Here is a 25,713-nt window from a genome sequence, read left to right on the forward strand (position 1 = left end):
ACAGTTGTTTACGTTTCAGTCAGTACTCGCCCCTGCCCCCATTTTACACACGTCAGGCATTCCTTTGCAGGTAGTCTCATCTTTCTCCTCCAAGATCTTTTCTGGGCACTCTTGAGACTTGCTCAACAATGCCAACTTTTAAAATTCACTTACATAAAACTCACCCTTTTAAAGTATACATTTCAGGGTGGGGATGTGGCTCAAGCAGTAGCGCGCTTGCTTGGCATGCGTGCGCCCCAGGTTCCATCTTCAGCACCACATACAATCACAGATGTTGTGTCCGCCGAAAACTTAAAAAAATAAAAATAAAAAATAAAGTATACATTTCAGTGGCTTTTAGTATACTGTATTCACAAGATTGTGAATAGACATTTATCCCATCTTCTTGGGATAAATGTCTATTCAAAATTTTTGCCCAGGTGGGGAGGGGGGAGGGTGGAGGATGGGAAAGGCAGTGGAGCACAACAGACACTAGTATGGCAATTTGTAAATCAATGGATGTGTAACTGATGTGATTCTGCAATCTGTGTATGGGGTGAAGGTGGGAGTTCATAACCCACTTGAATCAAAGTGTGGAATATGATATGTCAAGAAATTTGTAATGTTTTGAACAACCCACAATAAAAAATTAAAAAAAAAATTTTGCCCATTGTTAAAAGATATTTGTCCTATTATTCAGTTTGGGAATTCTTTATAAAATCTAGAAATTATCAGATATATGGCTTCCAAGTATTTAAATTATCAGATATATTGTTATGGCTTTCAACTATTCTATGTGGTGTTTGTTTTATTTTTTCTTCTTCCTTGATTTTTTTTTTTTAAGTGGTGTTGGGGATTGAACCCAGGGCATTGTGTTTGCCAGGAAAGCCCTCTACCAACTGAGCTATATCCCCAACCTTCCTTGGTAGTTCTCTGAAGTAAGATGGTTTGTATTTCTTTATTTATAGGTACTGGGACCTCCAACATGCTAGGCAAGCATTCTACCACTGAGCTACATACCCAGCCAGGTCCTGCACCCCACCCCAGCCCCCAGGGTCTTGCTAAATTGCTGAGGCTGGCTTGGAACTATAACGTATGATTCTCTTGCCTCAGTCTTCCTAGTTATTAGGATTATGGATGTATGCCTCCATGCCCAAGCCCAGTTTTTAATTTTGGTGAATCAAGTTTCTTTATTTTTCTTTAGTTGTCTGTGCTTTGTGTTTCATATCTAACAATGTGATACATTTTAAATTAAATTGTTTATATGAATAGAATCTCACAAGAAAGTAATTGCTTCTAAATACTGTTTCCATTTCTGAGTATCATTTACTTTCAGAGAGCAGGGAATTAGACTACACCATTTTCAGGGAAGGTATACTGGGAACTGAATCCAGGGGGGCTCTACCACTGAACTACATTTCTAGACCTTTTTTTTTTTTTTTTGAGACAGGTTCTAAGTTTTCCAGGCTGGCTCTGAACTTGTGATCTCCTGCTCAGCCTCCTGAGTATAGACAACACCTTTTTCAGGGTAGAATATCAAAGAATTTGAGAGCATGTTTACAACCACTACTTGAACACCTGAGTCGGGTGGGAGGGTGATTTCCATCAAGGATGATGGGTGAAGCATCAGGAAGGGAAAGTTCTCAATATAAAATGTTGAGGGTTTTTTTTTTTTTTTTTTTTTTTAATGCAGTACAATTAAAAGAATACAAACTATTCTTACACCCATGCATCTATCAAAGTGGAAAAATAAAAGACATGGAGAGCTGAATGCTTCCCCCAAAATGAAGAGAACCTTATTTCTGGAAGTTAAAACTGTTTGAGGTAGAGGTTTTTAGGGATTTTTGTTTCTTTGTTTTTGTTTGGGGGGGAATTCTGTGGGCTTTATTTACATGGATAAACATTTTCACTTCCAATGCATGCCTGTAATTTCAGCAGCTCAGGAAGCTGAGGATCACAGTTCAAGGCCAGCCTCAACAACTTAATTAGACCCTATTGTAAAATAAAATGAAAAATGGGAGGATGGAGGTATAGTTCAGTGGTAGAACATCCCTGGGTTAAATCCTCATTCTCTCTCTCACACATACACACACATTCATACATTTTACTAATCATTTATCACAAATGAAATAGTAACAATTTCTTCTCCTCTTCCTCCCCCTTCCCCTCTTTAAATATATATATATATATATATATATATATATATATATATTTGATGGACTTTTATTTTATACATTTTTTTTTATATGCAGTGCTGAAAATCGAATCTAGCACCTCACATATGCTAGGCAATGGCTCTAAGTCAAAGCCCCACCCCCACCCCCACCTCCAATCAAACTCAGGCCCTTAAGCATATGCTCTATCACTGAAACGCAACCCCCAACCCATTTATTTTTCTTATAAGAGATAAGTTCTCACTGTGTTGACTAAGCTGGTCTCAAACTTGCCATCCTCTTGCCTCAATCTCCCTTGTAGGTGGGATCATAGGTATGGGCCACTATAGAGCAATTTCTAAACAATGTCCTACAGGTAATAAACATCTTTTTTGAGTATACATACAAAATGCTTCTTCTCAACTGTTGCTGGTTATGTTTATTCGTGTGTGTGTGTGTGTGTGTGTACATATATCCTCAGCCCTTTTTATTTTTTATTTGGAGACAGGGCCTCACTAAGTCGCTGAGGCTGGCTTTGAGCTCAAGATTCTCCTGCCTCAGCCTCTTGAGTAGAGGGATTACAGGCATGCCTGTTTACTCTTTTAGCAGTAGAATTAGAAGCCTTGTTTCAGGTGGTCTTTTACAAAATGATCTTCAGTGGTTTGACAATGATTTCATCAAGAGGTTGTGCTTGGTTTGAATATGATTTAAGTGTGTTCCCCAAGGGTCCATGGTTAGAAGCTTGGTCCCTAGTATGCTGATATTAAGAGGTGGGACATTAAGAGGCCTTTAATAGGTGGGACCTAGGGGAAGGTCCTGAAGGGTACTTTTGCTCTCAGAATGAATTGATGGGGGGCGGGCAGGTTTGGCAGCAGGGGTGAAAGTGCTTGAAGTTAGGAGATGGAAGCAGTTGACTAAGGGACATTCTGGACTTCCCTAGAGACTAGGTAGGGGGATCCCTAAGCTGTCCTTAACTTTTCTCTTCATAAATCCCTGAATTTTCTCCAGAGAATTGGAATGACATGAGATTCTGAAACCGAAGCCTAGAGCCAATGCCTGGTTAAACACCTACTTGGTGGATGGCCTTAGTCATATTACTTAACTTCCTTTAGTCTTTTTACTCATTTATAAAATTATGATAATAATATTCCCTCCAATGATGTTGTAAAGATCAAATCAGATAATGGATGTGAAAAAAATATTGAAAATTATAAAACACTGTAAAAGTATTAGTCACTATTATTATCTAGTAGATTAGTCTGGTTTATTCTATCTTAGGTTTGTCTTTCTTCAACCTTACTTCTGTTTCTCCTCCTTCCCTGATTTGTTCAGGCTTTTATCTTCTCCATATCATAACAGTAGACTTCTTTCTGGAGTCTCAAATGTTCCTAAAGGACTATTTCCAAAGAGTATACTTAAAAACTGTCTAAGACACTGGAGTATGTATAGAATAAGCAACAAACTCCTCAGCTGAGCACAAGGCTCCTCTTGAATTTGATTCGACCTGCCTTTTTAACTTTAGCTCATGTCCTCCCTACACTTCAGTCTCACTGAATTTCTTACCATTGTTCAAATATCCCACTCTTACATAGTTCTTCATTTTCCCCTTCTCAGAATTCCTTTTCCCTTTCTGAACCCTTCCTTCCACTGCTTTTTTTTTTTTTTTGTACCGGGGATTGAACCCAGAGGTGCTTAACCACTGAGCCACATCCCTGTCCTTTTTATTTCTTTTTACTTTGAGACAGGTTCTTGACAAGTTGCTTAGGGCCTTGCTAAGTTTCTAAGGCTGGCTTTGAACTTACACTCCTCCTGCCTCAGCTTCTCAAGTAGCTGGGACTTATAGGTGTTTGCCACTGTTACCAGCCTTCAATTTCCTTTCACACTCTGTTTTCACTTTTCTGTCTGGCTCATCTATTTGCCTTTCAGGCCTGACTCAAGTGTTGTCTACTTCCCAAGGCCTTCTTTTATACCTTTGTCATCAGTTCTCTCAGTAGCACTTTGTACACCCTTCTATTATGACACTTATCACACTGTTTTGTAAACATTAGTTCAAGAGCCTGTTAGATTATGAGCATCTGGAAAACGATACCTGTTTATTGTTGGATCTTCCTTACTACTTGAAACAAATGGACCTTTCCAGCTGAAGTAAAGGTTTCATTTGAAAGATTAGAGCCAGAGGTAGGAAAAATGGATTGAAGAGAGAGATTAAGGTTTGGAGATGATATAGACCCTTACTTAAGAAATTTTAGTTTTATCCTTTTTTAAAAAAATTATTTTTAAAATATTTTTTTAGTTGTAGATGAAGACAATTCTTTTTAATTTTTTTTTTTTAGTTGTAGATGTACACACAATATCTTTATTTATTTTTATGTGGTACTGAGGATGAAAACCCAGTGCCTCATACATGTGAGGCAAGTGCTTTACCACAGAGCTAAAGTCCCAGCCTGACACAATAACTTTTATTTATTTTTATGTGGTGCTGAGGATTGAACTCAGGATCTCACACATGCTAGGCATGCGCTCCACCACTTTAAAGAGTTAAAAAAAAAAAAAGGCATTGAAGATGGGTAAGAAAGGAATTAACAGTGAAAGGCATAATCTAATGGACCCCAGAAGCCCCTAGAATATGCAAATCTGGTGACTAAGCTTGTGTAAGCAAAAACAAAAATAAAAGTTTGGGGACTAAGATAACACACAAGGATGACCACCTAGCTATTTGCTGTCCTATCAGATTTCCTCTTTTTGCTAAATGTTATTTTAGCATCCATTGTAAGTGACAGAAGAATTAATTCCCCTCTTGAATTCTCAATTTTTCTGTAGTAGTCTACCATCTTGTTATAATGCCTCTACCCTAGAAGAGTCAGCTACAGGAATCAGGAAAGTATGTGTTTGGGGTAGTGGAGCAAGAATAGAGATGTGAGTTGTTGGTTTGTCCAACTGGTTAAAGAGACTGAGCTTGAAAGGAGAGGGTAGGGTTTCAGTGATCTACAAAGGCAGGAAATCCACTTTTTGGTTGTACAGAGCAGAAATTCAATACAGATTGATATAGAAAAAGAGAATTAGCTGGGTGCAGTGGAATATGCCTGTAATCCCAGTGATTGGGTGGCTGAAGCAGGAGGATCACAAGTTAAAAGCCAGCCTCAGCAACTTAGCAAGGCCCTAAGAAATTTAGTGGAACCTGTCTCAAAATAAAAAATAAAAAGGCTGGGGGATGTGGCTCAGTGGTTAAGCACCCCTGGGTTCAATCCCTGGTACCAAAAACTAAAATAAAGAAAAAAAGAGAATTTACTAGCTTTAATAGCATCTATATGTTTATGATTTCCAAATTGGTATTGCCAGTCTGAATCTCCAGACTTATATATCTAATTGCCTAGTAGATACCTCTAGTTGGCCATTCAATAGGCAAATCAAACTCAACACAACCAAACACTGATTTCTGATCTTCTCTTTCCAACTTCCCCTTACCAAACCTACTCCCTTATAACCTTCCCCCATTTCAAGTAATGAAAAATCTACCCTCCCAGTTGCTCAGGTCAACTACTTTGGAGTTATCTTCCATTCACTGCCCATAAATTGTCAAATTTTATTGACTCTACTTTCAAATCCATCAAGAGTCTGACATTTCTCTCCATCTGTACAGATACCACCTTGGTCCAAACCACCATCATATCTCACCTCAAATTATTTTAATAGCCTACTATGGGTCTCCCAGCCCATTCCTTCATTTACTTTGTTTTCAATGTAAGAACCAGATGGAATCTATTATATAATATAAGTTAGAGCATGTCACTCTCCTCAAAATTCTCCAAAGGCTACTTATCCTACTTAGAGAAAAACCAAAGTCCTTACAATAGCTTATAATGCCCTACACAATATGTCTTCTAATTACCTTTCTGACTTCATCTTTCACTACTCTTTCCCTTGCTCATTGCATTACAGCCTCTTTGCTGTTCTTCTAACACATCAGACATAATATGCATTGGGAGTTCCCTCTGTCTGAATAATTGTCCCTCAAATATCCATATGGCCTTTAAATGCAATTTATTAGCAAGGCCTTTCTTTTTTAAAAAAAATATATATTTATTTTTTAGTTGTAGTTTTCAATACCTTTATTTTATTTATTTTTATGTGGTGCTGAGACTTGAACCCAGGGCCTTGCATGTGCTAGGAGAGTGCTCTACCGCTGAGCCACAACCCCAGCCAGGCCTTTCTTAATCATCTTATAATCTTAACCTCTCCCCCACCTCTATCCCCTTTCAGTTTTATTACTACTGATCACCAACACTTATACGTTTTTCTTATTTAGTTTATTACCTGCCTCTTCTTCTACAATGAATACCAGGAGGGGAAAATATGTCCTTTTTTTTCCCCCCCTTTGGTACTGGGAATTGAACTCAGGGGCACTTGACCACTGAGCTACATCCTTCTGGCCCTATTTCGTGTTTTATTTAGAGACAGGGTCTCACTAAGTTGCTTAGCGCGCCAATGCTGAGGCTGGCTTTGAACTTGCGATCCTCCTGTCCCAGCCTCCCTAGCCGCTGGGATTACAGGTGTGGACCACCGCACCCGGCTCTCAGTGACTTTTAACAGACTTGGTCTCTCCGTTTTCTGAGTGTCTTAATGTATCTAATTCTTTGGTAGGTAGTTTTGAACACTGTGCTTTATACTTATATGGATACAATACTGCCTCATGCCCTCCGGCGACCCTAACGACCTGATACCCACCTGAGCCGCCAGGGCGCGCTCGGCTTCAGGCGCAAGGGCATAGGGGGCGGGAGCCTCTGTGATTGGCAGGTGCGGTCGTCAATCGATCGTAGGAGGGCGGGGCGGGCCGCCCGGGAGGCCCGTGGGCGGGAGGCGGGGCCTGCATGAATGCGGCGCGCGGCACGCGGGCTGCAGTCGGCGCTAGCTCTCGAGCGAAGCTCGAGTTCTGGTAGAGAGTGGGTGGGAGGAAGCGAAGTGGGGGGAGGGGAAAGAGCGCGGGGGGCGGGGAGGGGCAGCGCCCGGGCGGCGCGCCGAGAACTGAGAGGCAGCGGGTGTGAGCCAGAGTCGGCCGTCGCGGTCCCGGACGCTTCTGTGTCACTGTCCACTGTGCCGCCCCCATCCTCGCCGCGCGCTGCCCCCACGGGACTCGGAGGAGCCCCAGCCGCTCTCGACGGGACCGGGGAATCGGGACTGGGAAGCCGGCGCTGAGAGAGGGATCGGGTCCACGCGGCCGAGCCCAAGGCCCCCGGGCGTGGAAGGGGGGGCTAAGGCCCCCGAGGGGGCCCCGCCGCGATGGGCAACCTAGAGAGCGCGGAGGGGGGCCCGGGCGAACCGCCGTCGGTGTCGTTGCTGCTGCCGCCAGGCAAGATGCCGATGCCTGAACCCTGTGAGCTGGAGGAGAGGTTCGCCCTGGTGCTGGTGAGAGCTGAACCCAGCCCCCTTTCCCCTCCTACCACCCCCCGGGTCCCGACGCCTCGGGTGGGATTTTGTGCTGGTCCTGGTCCCGCCCACTCCCTAGCCAAGGGCGGACGACAGACCCCGGCCTCCAGTGTCCGCCCGGGAGCCTCTGTGCAACCAGTGGCTGAGCGGGGACAGCGGGTCGGGGATCTCCAGGGGTCGCTTCAACCAGTGGGCATTCCGGAGGAGGAGAGGGACCCCAGTCCGGTACCGCCCCAGGATCCGGACTTTTTCCTCCTTCCTTCCTTCCTCGGTGCTCACTTCTCCCCACTTTTCGTCGTTCTCACGTGTCTGAGAATTCCCTTTTCGGAGGCTTTTGATGGGGCTGGCTCGCTCCTCAGCTACTTCGGACTAAGTTGAGTGGGGAAACTGCCTTTCAAGTTAACATGGAGGCGTCTCAGGGAGTGGGTTCCTCTCCCAGCCCAGACCAGATGTTTTGGGGGAGAGGGGGAAAGAAGAGGGGGCTGGCAGCTCTTGAAGCCAGTGGAATAAAGAGTAATGCCATTCTACTTATTTTTCAGGACAGCCTGCAGGCATCTTAAATTATAGTGGATATGCCTAAAAGGCTGAACATGTGGATAAGCCATTTCAAACTAGAGTGTTTTTCCAATTGAAACAATACATAAACCATCCCATTCTACCTCCTTCCCCCCCCCCCCTTTTCATATTAAGCCCTAGCGACTGGTTTGTGTTCTTTTGCTTGTGCTTCTTTGTAGTTGTTCTGTGGGTTCCAAAATGGTCGGTATGGATAGGCTTTTAGAGCTGACTTTGAGATTCTACTATGGCATGGGAATTGGACCTTGATGTCAATGATCCTGAATAGAGGTTCTGAGCTGATATCATTAGCATGAAGCAGGAGAATATGTTGGAGCTAAACATTAAAAGTTTTGGAGAAAGAAAATGAACATTTGCTAATAGATAAACTTGGGGAAATACTTAGTTTACCCAAAGAACTCTAAGAGGCAGCAATAATTCTGGCGTTATTCTTGGTATGGCTGAAGGGGCTAACTTTGCCAGTGTTGAGGGATAAGCATGGACTTAGCCGCCTTATTGGGTTTCATCTGCCTTAGAAGAGGGAGATTAGATCTTTTGGCAGCATTGGAACTGTCTAGAGATCCTGGACTCTGGTGGAGAGCCTGCCATCAGCCCATTGGCACCAGAGCTGGCTCAGAGAGGGTCCATGATGTTCCAAGGGGGAGCCAAGTCCCTGGCACCTCTGCATGCCAGTACTGTGAAGGGCCAGAGGGATCTGGGCCACACATCCTGTGGCCCTCCGCATTTCCCTCAGCTTCCTCAGAGGAATGGGGGGGGGGGGGGGGTGAGTCAGTGATTACTAATGTGCTGTGACCATCTCAGGCTGAGGAGGAGAGACTGGGACATAGTGCCCTTGAGAACAAGAGCTCAACTGTTGGGAAAAAAGAGTGGGAGGGAAGCTGCACTTGAGCAGGGATGTGAAAACCCCCAGGGAGCTGGCACCAGTTAGCTATAGAAATTAGAAAGAGATGGTCTGAAGTGTATTGAGTGAAGGGCTGTCCAAGGTAGGGGCTGCCATGCTTTTGGGGGAATACAGAACCAGTCTATCATGTCCTTATTGGAGTTTTGTTGGCTAGTTTGTTTAATCAGCAAATTGATGGCTTAATATTCACAAAATGTACATGATGTCCTGATTATTAACCAGAGCACCCAAAGAGCCCAGGTCAAGTAGGGGACTAGACCACCCACTTTCAGTCCTTCCTTTCTGTATAAAGATTTGTTTCCTTGTGGCTTTTGTTTTGGTCCTGTTTCTGTGTGTCTGAGCTGCTGCTGATGGAGGGTTTGAACAGGGCAGGCCAGGGCTGGTTAGCTGTCTCAGAAGAGGAGGGAATTTAACCTCAGTTTTCTAACACAGAAATAACACTTGAAGATTTTTGAGTTTTTCTCTGGGGACTCTTCAAGCTGTCTCCTTCTACCATCCTTTGGGAACAGTACTGACTGTGAGTTAGATGTTTGACTTAGGTATAGGGTCATGTATTTCCTGATCAGTTAGGAGAAGAAGCATAGTAGTAGAAAAAGCAAGGACTCTTAACCTCTTTGAACCTAGATTTTTTTTTTTTTTTTTTAAAAAGAGAGAGAGAGAGAGAGAATTTTTATTTATTTATTTTTTAGTTTTTGGCGGACACAACATCTTTGTTTGTATGTGGTGCTGAGGATCGAACCCGGGTTGCACGCATGTCAGGCGAGCGTGCTACTGCCTGAGCCACATCCCCAGCCCTGAACCTAGATTTCATCATCTATAAAATGGGGCTAATAATTCCTGACCTGGAGGGATTGTGAGACCCAGATATATGTAAGGTGCTTGGCACCAGTAGGTACTTGGTATAGATGAGTTTCTTTGCATGGTAATATGAAACAGACAAGTTGCTCCTTAGTTTTTTTCTTCCCCAGTTTGTCAGCTTCACTGTAATTGGGTTTGTGAAAAAGCTATTTTGGAAAGGAGGATTATAGATGTGTAACTCATTGGTGTCTCAGTTAAGCATGTGGACTTTCAAGTCAAAATGAGTTTAAATACTGAGAAGGAGACACTTTCACTCATAGAAAAGTATTTACCTTAAGTAAATTACTACTTAATCCCTTTATGTTCTGTTTTCCTCTTATAAATGAGAAAAATAATATCATTTGCCATAGGGGTTGTTGTGTGGATTTAATGAAATTAGAAGCCAAATACTTATCAGAATCTGTTATGTATTATATGCTCAGTAAATGATAGCTTTTAAGTGTACCTCTCAACAGTGACTAAGATCTAAGATCACTTGAATTCCTCAAATGTGTTTTGTTTTATTTATTTATTTATTTATTGATACTGGGAATTGAACCCAGGAATGCTTTAACTGAGCTAGCCCTTTTTATTTTTTATTTTGAGAAAGGATCTCACAAAGTTGCTTAGAGACTCAATAAATCACTGAGGCTGGGCTCAAATTTGTAATCCTCCTGCCTCAGCCTCCTAAATTACTAGGGTTATAGGAATGCTCCACCATGCCCCACCCAAAAGTGGTTTTAAGTTCAGAAATCTGATGAATCCAATTACCCCATTCTATATACCGAGTCTCAGGATATGCCTTCTGCTGTCAGATGGAGGCCCCTATGGAAACCCCCTGAAAAACACCCTGATTAGGGAAGTTGTATCAGTGCTGAGTCAATACCAGAGGCTCCCTCTTTTTATGTACAAATTACATGATCTGACCTACAGCCTGCTAGCCAGGTTGTAGAGCTAGAGGCCTGAGGCTGTGGAGTGATTTATTTAGGACATTGATCCTAAGAGTCTTAACCCAGTCCTGTACCCTAAACTGGGGCTTCCCTACTGGTGTGCTGCAAATAGGTCATGAGTATGCTGAGGTCCCTAATTAATCCCCTCTTGGTGTGCCCTGAGGTGAAAAAGGTTGTGAAGCTGCTGTGTTAAACTGCATTTGAGGATTCCCCCACCCCAGCAACAATTCGCATTCTGTTGAGTATTGAGAAATTTGGGGTTTAGACAATAATTGGAGTTCCTCTTTATTAATATTAGAATAAGAGCCAGTCTCTAATCTGATAAGGCATTTTGGTCCCAAGCTGAGTTGCTCTGAAGCTAAAATTTTGGCTAGAGCTGGACTTTCCTTAGGGGAGGTAGAAGGCTCTGAGAAGGTAGCTTTCTGCCTTTGGTTGTTTGCATCCTGATTATTCTCTTTGTTAACTTATTATAGGCTCAAAAGAGATCTAAAAGTTCTGATGCTGAGGAAGCCCTGACTATCCTTCAGAAGGAGGCTTCCTGCATGAGGGTGGGGTTGTTTGGCAGAGTTGTCCCTGCTGCCGCTCTTTCTCACATTTCCTGGGTGAGGACTGATAACTTGGTTTGACCGTAAGTGTACTAGCTAAGCTGTTGTGGGTACTAGTTGTCTCAGAGGCTTTTAGGGGCCTCCTTTGATACAGAAAGGGGCTGGGAAAAACTTGGTTTAAATATCAGGTTCCAAATTGCCGTGGTTGAATTTTTTTCTCCCCAGCCCTGGGGATTGTGGTGAATTAGTTCAGGCTGGAATAGAAAGAACTTGGAGGAGGGAAAGGGCCCTTGGCAACAGCTGGTTAGAGGAACCTCTTCCTTGTTAAGAGAACCCACCGAGAAGACCAGAGGCCACAGAGAGGAACCTCATTCCCTTGCTTGATTTTTCTATATGGCCCAGCCTTAGTCTGAGGAAGGCGTTGTGTGTCAGGGATGGGTAGAGTAGATTGTCATTTGGGTCTGTTTTCACTGCCCACAGGGAGAGTCAGTTTTTGTTTTTCCTCTCTTATTCATTATCTAAAGTATGGGACAATTCTTAGAGAAGATGAGATTGAAGGAAAATATCTTTTCTTAGTACCCTTACCAAATGCAGCCAATGTAGTTTAAATTCTGTCTCCTTCCTTCCTTCCTTGCATAGAGTGCTGTACAGTGTTATGATACGTGACAATATGTATTTATCCATTTTTAAAAATTTTGCTTTTGTTATTTCATTAGTTTTCCTAGACTGGTAATTGTAAACATTTCCAAATGCTTGTACAATGGTCCATGAAGTGAATGTACCATTGTTTACCTAACCATACTCCTACTGTTGGACATTAGGTTATTTGCTTCTGTTTGGTATTATACACAATGCTGTGATGAACATCTTGCATACAACATCTTTTCAATATTTAGAGTTTTGCTTAGACTAGAAACCTAAACTTACTGGATTGTGGATACAAATTTTTTTAAGGTAGTAAATACATATTTTCAAGTGGTTTTTTAAAAAAGAGATTAATGTGCTAGGCATTGTGGTGCATGTCTATAATCCTAGTTAACTGGGTAGGCTGAGGCAGAAGAATCACAAGTTTGAGGCTTCCTGGGTTTAGGATTGGAGATGTAGCTCAGCAGTAGAGCACTTGCCTAGCATGCTTGATCCCGGGGTTCAATCCTCAGTACCAAGAAAAAGAAAGAAGAAAGAGAGAGAAAGAGTTGTGTGTGAATGTCCTTAAAAGGAAAGAAAATGATTAAGAATAGTTTCTTGGACAGGGGATGCTCAATGGTAGAGTGCTTGCCTAGCATGCTGCAAGGTTTCAGGTTCAAACCCCAGCACTGCCAAAAAAAAAAAAAAAATTTTCTCTTGATTATGATTTTTTTTTCTCCTGATAGCATGTTTATTAAGCCAATTTGGAAGATACTAAAAAGTATAAAGAAATTAAATTAAAGTCACCTATAAGTTCACCATCTCCTCCCCCCCCACCACCATGTTTAGTTTTGCAGTATTGGGGAAATGAACCAGGGGCACTTTACTGAGCTGCACCTCCATCTTTCTCTTTTTTGGAGGGAAGATACTGGGGATTGAACCCAATAGCACTTTACCACTAAGCCACATTCCTGGTCCTTTTTTATTTTGAGACTGGGTCTTGCAAAGTTGCTTAGGTCCCTGCTAAATTGCTATGGTTGGGCCTCAAACTTATGATTCTCCTGCCTCAGCCTCCTGAGTTGCTGGGATTACCATCTACTATTAACAGTGTTTGTGAGTGTGTGTGTGTGTGTGTGTGTACAATTGGAATCATACTGTGCATATTGTTTTATAAAATGAATTTTTCTTTACAGTTTTATGCATCATCTCACTTGCTAAATGTTCTTCGTTAGCATGATTTTACAGCTGCATAGTACTCCATAATACAGTATTTATTTACTGCATTATCTGGCACTTTTTTTTTTTTTTTTTGTACTGGAGATTGAACCCAGGGGTACTTACCTACTGAGCCATATCCCAACCCTTTTTATTTTTTATTTTCAGACAGAGTTTCACTAAGATGCTTAGGGCCTGCTAAATTGCTGAGACTGGATTGAATTTGTGATCCTTCTGCCTCAGCCTTCTAAATTGCTGGGATTATAGGCATGTGCCACCATGCCTAGCTTCTTGCATTTTTTTTTTTTTTTGGACCAGGGATTGAATTCAGGGGCACTTGATCCCTGAGCCCATCCCCAGCCTTATTTTGTACTTTATTTAGAGACAGGGTCTCACTGAATTGCTTAGTGTCTCCTAGTTGCTTAGGCTGGCTTTGAACACATAATTCTCCTGTCTCAGCCTCCCAAGCCACTGGGATTACAGGCGTGCGCTACCGCACCTGGCTCTTGCTTTTTTTTTTTTTTTTTTAATACTTTTTCATTTTAGTTGTCGCTGGGCACAGTACTTTATTTTATTTATTTATGTGGTGCTGAGGATCGAACCTAGTGCCTCATGCATGTGAGACAAGTGCTTTACCACTTAGTCACAACCCCAGCCCAGCTTCTTGCATTTTTAAAATCTCTCTCTTTTTCTTTCTTGTTATTATAAATAACACTGTGATGAACATCCTGTGCATAAATATTTGTGTTCATCGCTGATTATTGTCTTAGATAAATTGCCAGAAATGGAATTGTTGTGTCAAAGGGTTGTACTTTTTTTTTTTTTTTTTTAAAGACAGCCTCGCCAAAGTTCATTGCTAAATATACATTACGGCCTTGTTACAATAGCTGATCCTTTCCTAATTGTGATGGGCCTTTATTTTATTCATTTATTTATATGTGGTGCTGAGACTGGAACCCAGTGCCTCACACATGTGAGGCAAGTGCTCTACCACTGAACCAGGATCCCAGCCCCAAGGGCTATACTTTTTAAAGGCCTCTAACACTTAAAATTTTTTTTAATCAGTTACTTTTTCTACTGATAGTATATAAGTGGCTCCTTTTCTCTATAAACTAACCATTTCTTTTTTTTTTTTTTTTTTGGTGGTGCTGGGGATTGAATCCAGGGTGAACCCAGGGCCTTGTGCATACAGGGCAGGCACTCTGCCAACTGAGCTATACCCCTAGCCCCTGGGTGATTTAACTTTTTAAAAGCCTTCATTAACTTGATTAATAAAAATTGGCATCTTATCTTGTCTTGAATTTTTTCTGAATATTTCATCATAAGTATTTTGGGCATCGTATGTTTGTGTCCTTTGCTCTCTATTGGGGATTTATTATATATATACATATGTCTGTGAAATAAATATATATACTTTTGACACTTTCAATATAAAATATTTTTCACATATGAAACTGCATAAACACTATATGTAAGAATAAATACTAAGATGAACACCATTGTATCCACTGTGGAGTTCTTGGAATTGCTTCCTGCCCCTTGTTTTCTTCTTCCTTACCTTAGCTGAGATGTGAAAGGGTTTTAGTTCAGGACTCCTTGGGTCTGTGTTTTGCAGCTGGGACAGTCCAGGTGGCAGCTACACCAGTGCTTCCTAACTTTGTCTCTGAGGAAGCAACTGCTACAGCTGGTGAGAATAGGAACTGGTCATGGTGGAACTAAGTATTTTTTAATGAAAATCTTAATAATCCTTTTTTTATAACATGCTCAGAATTGGCACATTTAAAAAAATTTTTTTAGTTGTTGTTAGACATTTATTTTACTTATTATGTGATGTTGAGGATCAAATCCAGTGCCTCTCACATGCTAGGCAAGCGCTCTACTACTGAGCCATAACCCCAGCCCCTTAATAATCTTAATAACTAATCTTAGGTGAAAAAGAAGCCAAAGTTGAGAGGAAATGAGATCACAGATCCTCCTCTGCTCTTGGATTGCTTGGGAATGCTGGGCAGAACCAGAGCCCTGGTTGTGTGATAAAGACCAAAGTATGCACAGTAAGAACTGACTAGAGTGAACCCAGGGAACAGCAGCACTGGCTACCTAGTCAGCATGTCATCTGTTCTGCCAGTCAGCTGGTCACCTCCATTCTGGAGAATCATTTCTTCCAAATCTGAGTTGAGCTGCAGCAGAACCAAGGAAAGACCAGGGGGTTATTCTAGATCAGAAATGACTTAGAGAAGGAGAAGGACCTTTTTCTTTGAAGATAAGAGAGGGTGCTGTCATCACATAGCCTCCCCCTCTTCTCAGCCTCTCTGGGTACTTCAGGACATCGTATGTTTGTGTCCTTTGCTCTCTATTGAGGATTTATTATATATACATATGTCTGTGAAATAAATATATATACTTTTGACACTTCAGAGAAGTGATTAGCAGGGAAGGGATTAGCAATGGATAGGAATTTAGAGTTTTAAGGTTGTCTTTCATGAAGGAATTCCAGAATAGAGCCTACCTGGGGAGCTAGAGTTCCTCAGTTTCTGTTTCCGGGCCTTTTTTTTTTTTTTCCTCCATGGCAAAGCTACACTTTTTATCTTGTTTTCCATCCACATGGGAGTGAGTCCTCATGAAGGGTGTGTTGGTATCAAGCTGCCTCTTGGTCCTGAGATCCACTTCTTGTCCTTTTCACAGTTCTTTTCTTTCCATGTTCTTGCTCCTGCTGGCATGTTCTACACTATTGAGCTATACCCTGAGCCCCTTTCCAGGTTCTCTTACCCTTTCTGCCTTCTAGCACCTCACAGCAAAGGTGTGGGTTGGGAGTTTGTGTGTTGGGTAGGGGAGGACCTGGAGAGCTTTGGGGATTAGTGTCTAAGTCCAGCTTTACTAATCTTCATGTTCTTCCTAGTTTGTAAAGAAGTATGAAGTTGTTGAAAGGTGTTCTAAGTAATATTCAGAACCATGAGGGGCTAGCTAGCAGAATTAATTACATGACAGATTTTTTTTTTTTTTTTGTGCCTATGGAGGAAGGATTTAGGCTGTTGTTTATCAATGGCTGTTCAGTTATTGTCCTTATCTCCCCTACTTACCTCTTTAAACTACTTTTCCACCCTCACCCAGGATTATGGCCAAGGCTACGTTAAGAACCAGAAGTCTTGCCTTTGGATCCCCAATAGGAGAGAGAGGTACTGTTTCTCCCCTACTTAATCATCTGTGCTTAAATTCTGACTGGAGACAATCAAAGTTCTCTTCTAATTGCCCCAGACCCTCTCTCCAGGTAAGAGCTGGATATGAGCCTGAGGTTGGTGACTTTAATAGATGGCTATTTTGTTATAAGAACTATTTAATAGTTTAGAACAGAGTTTCTGCTTTGTTTTTACCAGTTTCATTGCAGGTTGCAGGGTATTGGGGAACCAGACACTAGATCTTCCTAGAGTTTCCTATGAAACAGTTAAAAAAAAAAAAAAGGCTGGGGATATAGCTCAGTTGTTAGAGTGCTTGCCTCACATGCACAAGGCCCTGGGTTCAATCCCCAGCACCACAAAAAAACAAAAACCCTCTATTCTGGAAGGAAGTAACAGGTTTGAGATTTCTAGGCTCAGACTTTCTTTTTTGAAAGAAAGACCATTTTTATTACATGGATGAGGATAAGACTTACTCTTCAGGGTTGTGAGGATACTAAGGGAATCAACATAGTGAAAAGACTTTGTAATCTATAAAGGTTCTACAAATAAGAGTTTATTACATATACATCACTTAGTATACCACCTCTGATCTACATTTCATGTGGTTTTCAACCAAGGAGGAGGTATTGTCCTAGAAGGGTTTTTGAGAACAAGTGAGGAGGTCTTGTATCACACTGACTGGGAGTGGACTTAGTGTCTAAGGACTATGGATCTAAAAATCTACAGTGTTGGGTCAATCCTCCTCTAAGCAGGAGCTCCAAATGCTGGTAGTACTCCTGTTAAGATTTGCCTTTGCTTATCTGAACCTTCCCTGTCCTGTGTCCCTATAGGGAATGAAGCTCTAGGAGGAGTAAAAGTGAATGCAGAATCATAGTTCCTGGGCTTTCTGAGATTTCCCATTTCCTGTTCACCTCAGGAAGGACAGCCCTCTTGTTATTTCTGCTTATGTGTTAAGTGCCTGATTTTTCCGTACTGTGGGCTCTACCCTAAACCAGCCTAAACCTCATCACGGCAGTTTGGAGTATATATACTACACCCACCCCTTGGTTAGTCTCTCAAGTCAGTGTAAAAGTCTTTGTAAGTTGGGAACGAACGAATAAATAAATAAATAATTTCCCCCCCTGTATTTTTATTGGTACATTATAGTTGTATATACTGGTGGGATTTGACATATGCACACAATTTAACAATATATTTTGGGCAGTATCATTGGGAATATGTTTGACTGACTGCCTTTATTTTATTTGTTTATTTTTATACGGTGCTGAGGATGGAACCTAGTGCCTCACGCATGCTAGGCAAGCACTCTGCCACTGAGCTACAGCCTCAGCCTGGGAATATGTTTGAGAAATATTTTTTTCCTTAAATATTTTTTAGTTATTGATGGACTTTGTTTATTTATATGTGGTGCTGAGAATAGAACCCAGTCCCTCATACATGCTAGGCAAGTGCTCTTCTACTGAGCTACAACCCCAGCCCTTGAGAGTCTTTTTGACAGTGCTTCTGAATCTTTTGGATAATAGATCCCTTTGAAATAGATAGATATAGATAATAACATCCCTTTGAAATAGATCCCTTTGACCAGGCCAGGTGCAGTGGCACAGGCCTGTAATCCCAGTGGCTTGGAAGACTGAGACAGGAAGATTGCGGATTTGAAGCCAGCCTTAGCAACTTAGCAAGACCCTGTCTCAAAATAAAATATAAAAAGGGATGGGGATGTGGCTCAATGGTTAAGTAGTTAATGGCACCTGGGTTCAATCTCCAGTACCAAAGAAAAAAAGAAAAGAAAACCTGTGACCTCCCCTCACGCTATGTGCGTATACACAGTATTTTGGGAAGCTTATTAAAATCCATTCTTGAATCTCCTTGGGAAGTTCTGGTTTCAAACCTGGAGGAATGGGAAGGGACAGCAGATGAGGACACTCCTATAGGAGCTCCTCTGCACCAACAGTATTCTGAGTCTGTTATCAGAACAGATAAAGTGATGCCTCTGTTGGTGGTTCCAACGAAGAGAGCTTGTTGGAACTTGGCTGATTCCCATTCAAAGGGAGATAGGCCCCTGGACACTTTGGTTTCACTTTAATTTAAAGATCTGTTGTGGTGGGGCTTACCCATTTGAACTAAGACCTAGCTTTCAACCTCCTGGAACATTCAGCTAGAGGTGATAGAACATTCTTTGATAAATCCCAGGAAACTAGTGGTCCTTGCAGTGGGGCCAAAGGTTAGGTTCCATCCCGAGTTTGGGAGATAACAATGCTGACATTTAAGAAGAAGAAGTTGGGTGTGTTGGTGCATGCCTGTAATCCCAGTGGTTTAGGAGGCTGAGGCAGGAGGATCACGAGTTCAAAGCCAGCCTCAGCAAAAGCGAGGCGCTAAGCAACTCAGACCCTGTCTCTAAATAAAATACAAAATAGGGCTGGGGATGTGGCTCAGTGATTGAGTGCCCCTGAGTTCAATCCCCAGTCCAAAAAAAAAAAAAGAGAGAGAAGCTTTTCTCTCTCTCTCTTTTTTCCATTACTGGGGATTGAACTCCAAGCCTTACCTGTACATGCTAGGCAAGTACTCTACCACTGAGTTACATTCCCAGCCTAGAACTCAACTTTTAGTGTTAAGAAAGAAAGCTCTGTCTCTTCTCTTCCACTGTCTGCACTGAACCAAAAGAAAACAAGAGAAAAGACATCAATGGGGTCAGCAGCTTGCCACAGCCCCATTCCCTGTCCTGTGCTGAGTTTGTCACTGGTTTTTAAGAATCCTAAGAAATACTCTTCTGCCTTGGGGCTATATTTTAAGTTCTTAAATATATGCATGATCCCGGTTCCCAGGCACAGGCAGATTGTGTATTTTTAGTCTCTTTCATTTCCAGGCCAGTGAAAGCTGTAACCTGCAGTCTTGACAGAGCCATGGCAGTGGAGTAGGCAAAGGGAATAAGCCCAAGCTCTGAGCTTCACTGAACCTAAGCTTCTCAAAATCAGCTCAGCAGCCCTGACCCCCATGGAAATAATTTTCTCTAGATTCTTGTCTCCTAGGAATAAGTATGGCAAATAATTTTAAGAACTTACAATTATTGAATAGTTATCCCAAGCACTGTGCAAAGCACTTCACATACATTATCTCACTTAATCATCACAACTACAAAGCAGGGTTTTTTTGTTTTTGTTTTTGTTTCTGGTACTTGGCATTGAACCTAGGGCTTCATGCTTACTGGGCAAATACTCTACTACTGAAATACATCCCCAGTTGAGTTTTTTGTGTGCTTATTCTTATTTTGTTTTGTTCTTAACTGAAGACCTCGGTTCTTATTATTTCCATTTTATAGATGAGGAAACTGAAGTCCAGGAAGGCTAAATAGTTCACTAGAATTATACAGCTAGTAGTTAGTGAAGTCAGGATTTTTTTTAATATTTATTTTTTTAGTTGTAGGTGGACACAATCTGTTTATTTTATTTACTTATATGTGGTGCTGAGAATTGAACCCAGCGCCTCACACATGCTAGGCGAGCGCTCTACCACTGAACCACAACCCCAGGCCAAGTGAAGTCAGGATTTTAATCCAAACGGTGTGACTCAAAACTCGCCTTTATTACATTTTCTTCTTTCCAGGGTTGACTCCCCTTGTTATCACTATTGCTTTGGTGAGGATTGAGTAGATTATGGCAGAATATGGGGGAAGAACATATTAGGACAAGTTCTTCTTTGCCAAGAGTGTGGTGGAAAGATTTGGGCTTTGGAGTTAGCCAGTCCTAGTTGGAATCCCTGCTATCCCACTAGGACATTTGCTATTTAATAAGTTTGTTTTTTTTTTTTTTACTTGCCAGATGCTAGTGATACCAGTGGGTATAAAGTTGTTGTTTTTTTTTTAAAAAAAAAAAACATGCCATTGCCTTTATGGAGTTTTGAAGAAAAGACAAATATTAAACAAATAATGATTTAATTACAAATTAGGATATGTCCTTAGGAGGCAAAGAATAGATTGTTAAGAGAACATAATAAAGAAAATTTCATTTAGATTAGGAAATCTTGGGTCTATTCTAAATGTTCATTTTGTTTTCCTTCCTTTCTTGATTTATTAAGAAAATATATTTTAGATACCTGCTCTATACACAGCACTTTTCCAAGTGCTTTGGAGTATATCAGAGAAATAGGAGATAATGCCACCTGACCTGTTGTAATGGAGTTAGTGTTAAGAAAGAAAGCTCTGTCTCTTCTCTTCTTTTTGCTCTAGTCTTTTTTTTTTTTTAATATTTACTTTTTAGTTTTTTTAGGTGGACACAATGTCTTTATTTTATTTTTATGTGGTGCTGAGGATCAAACCCAGTGCTTCACGCATGCCAGGTGAGTGTGCTACCACTTGAGCCACATCCCCAACCCAGTTTTGCTCTAATCTTGCAGGACACTTCCCTCAACCCCTGCCCCATCCATTGTCCTAGCTAAAAGAATTAGGGAAAGGGTTTTCTTTCCTTTTTTTTTTTTGATACTGGGGATTTGAACCTGGGGGCACCAAACCACTGAGCTATATCTTTAGCCCCCTTTTTAAAAAAATTTGAAACAATTCTCGCTAAGTTGCTTAGGGCCTCACTAAATTGTAAATTGTTGAGGCTGGCTTTGAACTTGTGATCCTCCTGCTTCAGCCTCCTGAGCATGGGAGGGGGAAAGGGTTTTCGAGGAAAAAAGAACAACCTGTGCAAAGCCTTGGGGTAGGAACTGAAAGGCCAGATTGGTTGACAAGGATGCTGAAGAGAGGTCCAAGAAGGCATCAGAGAGGTGAGCAGGACCCAGATCATGTGAGAACTTCTGGCTTTGGTAAGAAGTTTTAAAATTAGTTGTAGAGGCAGTTTTAGACATGGTAGTACTCTGCCCTGCTTAATAGTGTTAAGTTCACTGTGGCTTCTGTGACAGTCCTGGAATCTGTTTCCCTCTGGCAGCAGCCACCCTGAATGAGAGCCTGGCTTCTTGCGAGGCTCTGCTACCAGAATGATGGCACCCTTTGCCCTTTCAGGTTTGACTGGTACTCGGCCCTCACTCCTGTACCCACCCTCAGGTCAGAAAGGGCAGTGTCTGTGCCAGGCTGTCCCCAGTGTTTGACGTGCCTATCAGTGGCCTGAGCCTATAATTTGGTGGGTTGGATGGTTACAAAAATAAAAAGTGTGACCTATAACTAAAGCTGAGTGGATTCAGTGAAGAGGGAGCTTTTAATTTGCAGAGATCCTGGGCTGTACTTAAGTGGAGGAGAAACGGGTCTCCTCCCCGACTCTCCTCTGAGTTCTGCTTTAGTACTTGCTTTGGGGTGGCTGAGAGCTTGGGAACTTGGGGGTGAGATGTGGGGCACTTTAGGGAGGTATTTGAAAGGACGATGGGGGTTTGATAGGGCTTCCTTGGAAAGTAGGCATTATTTAGCCCACTGGAAATGGAAATAGTTGAAAAATGCTTGCTGCATACTTGTTTATTTGTTAAACAACTATTGAATGTATATTTTAGACATTAGAGGTACCAATGGCAAAAGAAACAGACCATTCTCATAGAATTCATATTGTAATTGGAGAGACAGTAAACAAACATACAGATATGTAACATAATGTTAAGCAGCAATCAGTGCCATGTAGTAAAAGAAGGTAAGATAAGGAGATTGAGAATAATGGAGGTGATAGTGTAGAAAGGGGGTGATAGTGTAGAAAGGGGGTCAGGAAATTGGGGGGGTTAAAGTAAACAAGAAGAGTTAAATAGGAAAGGGCCTTTCTGTGGACTCTGAATCACAGAGCCTGAGTGTGTCTCTGAGGAAGGGGGACTTCCAGTGGCAGTGCAGCCATATGGGTAGGGATCAGAGGCAGTGTTCCTCTGGGGACCCAGCTGGTTCCTAGGCCCAGGTGGGTCCCAGTCAGGGTCTGTGGTTACTTCTTCCTGGCTTCAGTTGTCAGAACTGTCTACAAAGCCGGGCAGGGTGCTGATTAACTGTAAATTGACACTTGTCTTTCTAGGGCTTGTCAAGCCTGATTCTTTCAAGATTTCCTAAAGTTGCTGAGTATTCTGGGCTAGAAGAGGAATACAAAGTCAGGCCTGGGAAACAGCTGTGAGGAGTGAAGGGATTCCTTCAGCCTGTGTGCATGTGTGTACATGGGCATTTTGTAAGAGCTTTGAGGCTCAGTGGATTTGGATTTGAATCCTGACCTCTGTGTATTGGCTCTGTGATCTTGGGCCAGTTCACCTACTTGAATGTAGTTTCTTTATCTGTATAATTAAGATAGTAGTACTTACCTTTTAGAGATTTTGTGAGGATTAGCTAACATATATAAAGGATCCAATACAATGTCTGGTATAGTTGGTACTCAGTAATAAATTTAAGTAGAAATATTCTAAGGCCATTAACCTTTTGAATCAGGAATCTGGTATTGAGGAGCCAAATGAGAATGTTCAAGAAATATGAATTGTCATTGATAGGTAGAAACTGTTTTTCTGGCCAGGCGTGGTGGCACATGCCTGTAATCCCAGTGGCTCAGAAGGCTGAGACAGGAGGATTGCAAGTTCAAAGCCAGCTTCAGCAATGGTGAGGCACATAGCAACTCAGTGAGACCCTGTCTCTAAATAAAATACAAAATAGGGCTGGGGAGGATGTGGCTCAGTGGTTGAATGCCCCCGAGTTCAATCCCCAGTCCAAAAAAAAAAAAAAAGAAAGAGAGAGAGAGAAAGAAAAGAAACTGTTTCTCTGTACCTCAAACTTGTAAAATCTCTGAACTGCACACTGACGTTAGTCACTGTTTTTTCCAGCTTGATGATATTAGCCTAGTCATGACCTCTCCACAGACCTTAGGGTCCCCTCAGGAACTGTGTAACACCTGGATCCTGTGCACCTGTCCCTTAGCATATTTTTTCTCTGATGTAGCTATGGAAAGGCTCAACTTTTTTTTGTGTGTGCAGCAGAGGGCTACTGGGGATTGAATCCAGGGGCACTCTACCACTGAGCTACGTCCCCAATACTTTTTTTTATTTTGAAACAGGGTCTTACTAAATTGTTGAGGCTGGCCTTGAACTTGCAATCTTCCTTCCTCTGCCTTCCAAGTCACTGGGATTACAGGTGTGCACTATCACACCTGGCTAGGACTTGACTTTGAGAGAGTGCTGAACTGGGGGCTTTTATAAAGGTCAGAACAGCCATATGGGCCTGTTGAGGCTCAGGCATGTCTTCCTTGGACTGTATTGAACTCTGGAGAGGTAGGGCCATTGCTGTGCAGATTCATTTTGCAGACTGGAGATCACCTACTCTCCTCCCTTCATTGTGAAACTTGGAGAGGCCTGAATGTATCTAGAATGGCTGCACCAGTAATATCTAAATAGGTTTATTTGAACCTTCTATGTCCAGAATATACTTGGACCCCTTTGAACAGAGTTCTTCATTGTGGTTGTGGTTATTTTGTTTTTACTTGCTGCTCAGCAGAATCAGCATCACACAAGCACTCATTATCTTCAGGCCCTTGGCAGTCAGGGCACTTGGTGAATCCTGTTCCCTTGTGATGTGCTCACGTCTGCAGATTATTTCCTGATGCATCTGGCATGAGTTTCAGGTTGATGGTCCAATAGCAGCTACTAATTGCTCCCTTTGGACTTGTTTAATTACTGCTGGCATGGTGGGTGACTAAGGAGTTAAGAATCTCTTGTGCATTTATGGGGCAACAGGCCCTGGTGAGGTCCCAAAGCACTTATCTGTCATTTCCCTAGAAAATCCTTATTAAAGGTTGTAAGCATAATCTTGGGTCTTGAGCCAGCTAGAGTGTTGGGTGGCATTTGGTCTCTTACTGGATTCCTTCCAAGAATTATAAAGAAACTATCTAGGGCTGGGATAGTGGCTCAGTGGTAGAGTCCTTGCCTAGCATGCATGAAGCACTGGGTTCAATCCTCAGCACCACATAAAAATAAAATAAAGATATTGTATCCACCTAAAACTAAAAAAATAAATATTAAAAAAAGAAACTCTCTAGTACTTGTTGCCTACAGCTACCCAGAGAAATGTCAAGATGGTATCATAACAGTAACAAAGCACAGTAGCTGTTTCCAAGGTCTTGGAGGCATAGAGCTTATTCCAGCCTTTTTCTGCAGCAAAGTCATATGGAGATTCCCATTGGGCTGGAGATATATATATATAGCTCAGTTGGTAGAGTTCTTGCCTTGCATGCACAAGGCCTTGGGTTTAATTCCTGGCAACACACACACACACACACACACACACACAAAAGATTCCCATCAGTGAACCAAGAAAGGCTAAAGTATCATCTTCCCTGTCTGAAAACAGGGAGAGGGACAAGGTACCAGCCCTCAAAAACTCAGCAGGTGCAGCATAGTGCTCATTCCCTTAACAAGCATTTATTGACCACTAAGAATTGTATTAAGCACCAGAGAAGTAAAGATGTGACAGTGTCTGCCCCCCAGGAGTTCAGCCTAGAGAGGGAGAAAAACACGTTAAACACATAATTATAATATATAGCTGGGCAAGTGCAATGGTATAGATATACAGGGGTGCACAGAGCAGAGGTGGGGCTTGGGGGAATACTGCCTACATAAAGAAATGTTGCCAGCCAAAAGGCTAATTAGGAGTTGGACAGAAGCGTGGGAAGAGAAAGCATCCAGGTAGAGGGGACAGCATAGGCAGAAGCATCAGGTGAGACAAGCATGAGAATTTTCATGAAGCTGCTCAGTGCTGTTGAAGTGTGGTTGGAGTGGTTGAGAGTGGTTGGAAGTGAAGCTAAAGTGGTCAGGAGATATTGCATGCCACAAGGAAAAGACTGTACTTCATGCTTTTCAAAGGAATAACATGGTCAGATTTTGAGTTGTGGGCAGGTTAGCCCTGTGAGTTCCATGGGAGGGAAATCAGCATGGAGGGGAGCAGCTAGGTAGAAGGCCTTGGTAGTTTGTTATGACAGGAGCCTGATAGGAGCCTGTTGTCACAATGGAGATCATGGGACAACATCAATTGATAGTTAAGATAAAATGTTCAAGATTTCATGACATCTTGATTAGATTTTTGTAGGTGGTGTTGTTTGTTACTGGGACTTGAACTCAGGAGTGCTTAACCACTGAGCCACATCCCCAGCTGGTTTTATATTTTATTTTGAGACAGTGTTTTGCTAAGTGGGTTTGGGCCTCGCTAAGTTGCTGAGGCTGGCTTTGAATTTGTGATTCTCCTGCCTCAGCCTCCTGAATCACTGGGATTACAGATGCACGCCACTGAGCCTGGCAACTTGATTAGATTTTAGACATTGGGCTTGTGGAGATAAGGAAGAAGGGAGCAATGCAGGATGACACCCAGGTTTCTAGTTTGCTAGATTAGTTGAATGAAGGTGTTATCAGCTAAGG

The 25,713-nt window shown here is 42.1% G+C and overlaps 1 protein-coding gene across 7 annotated transcripts in view; it reads left to right on the forward strand.

The window, feature by feature from the left end:
• The first annotated feature begins 7,153 nt into the window (after positions 1–7,153).
• Positions 7,154–25,713, forward strand: part of Fmnl3 (formin like 3) — a 54,879-nt gene continuing 36,319 nt past the window's right edge. For 6 of the 7 annotated variants that reach the window (XM_071609873.1, XM_027950047.3, XM_027950044.3 and 3 more), the window contains exon 1: positions 7,154–7,535. In XM_071609873.1, coding sequence (XP_071465974.1) covers positions 7,410–7,535 — 126 coding nt within the window. In that variant the 5' untranslated portion in view covers positions 7,154–7,409. Of the gene's footprint in view, positions 7,536–16,353; positions 16,375–25,713 lie in introns of those variants that run through there. The other variant, XM_071609872.1, reaches the window with a different exon arrangement.

This window comes from Marmota flaviventris, chromosome 3, assembly GCF_047511675.1.
Source record: "Marmota flaviventris isolate mMarFla1 chromosome 3, mMarFla1.hap1, whole genome shotgun sequence".
In the NCBI taxonomy this organism is placed as follows: Eukaryota; Metazoa; Chordata; class Mammalia; order Rodentia; family Sciuridae; genus Marmota; species Marmota flaviventris.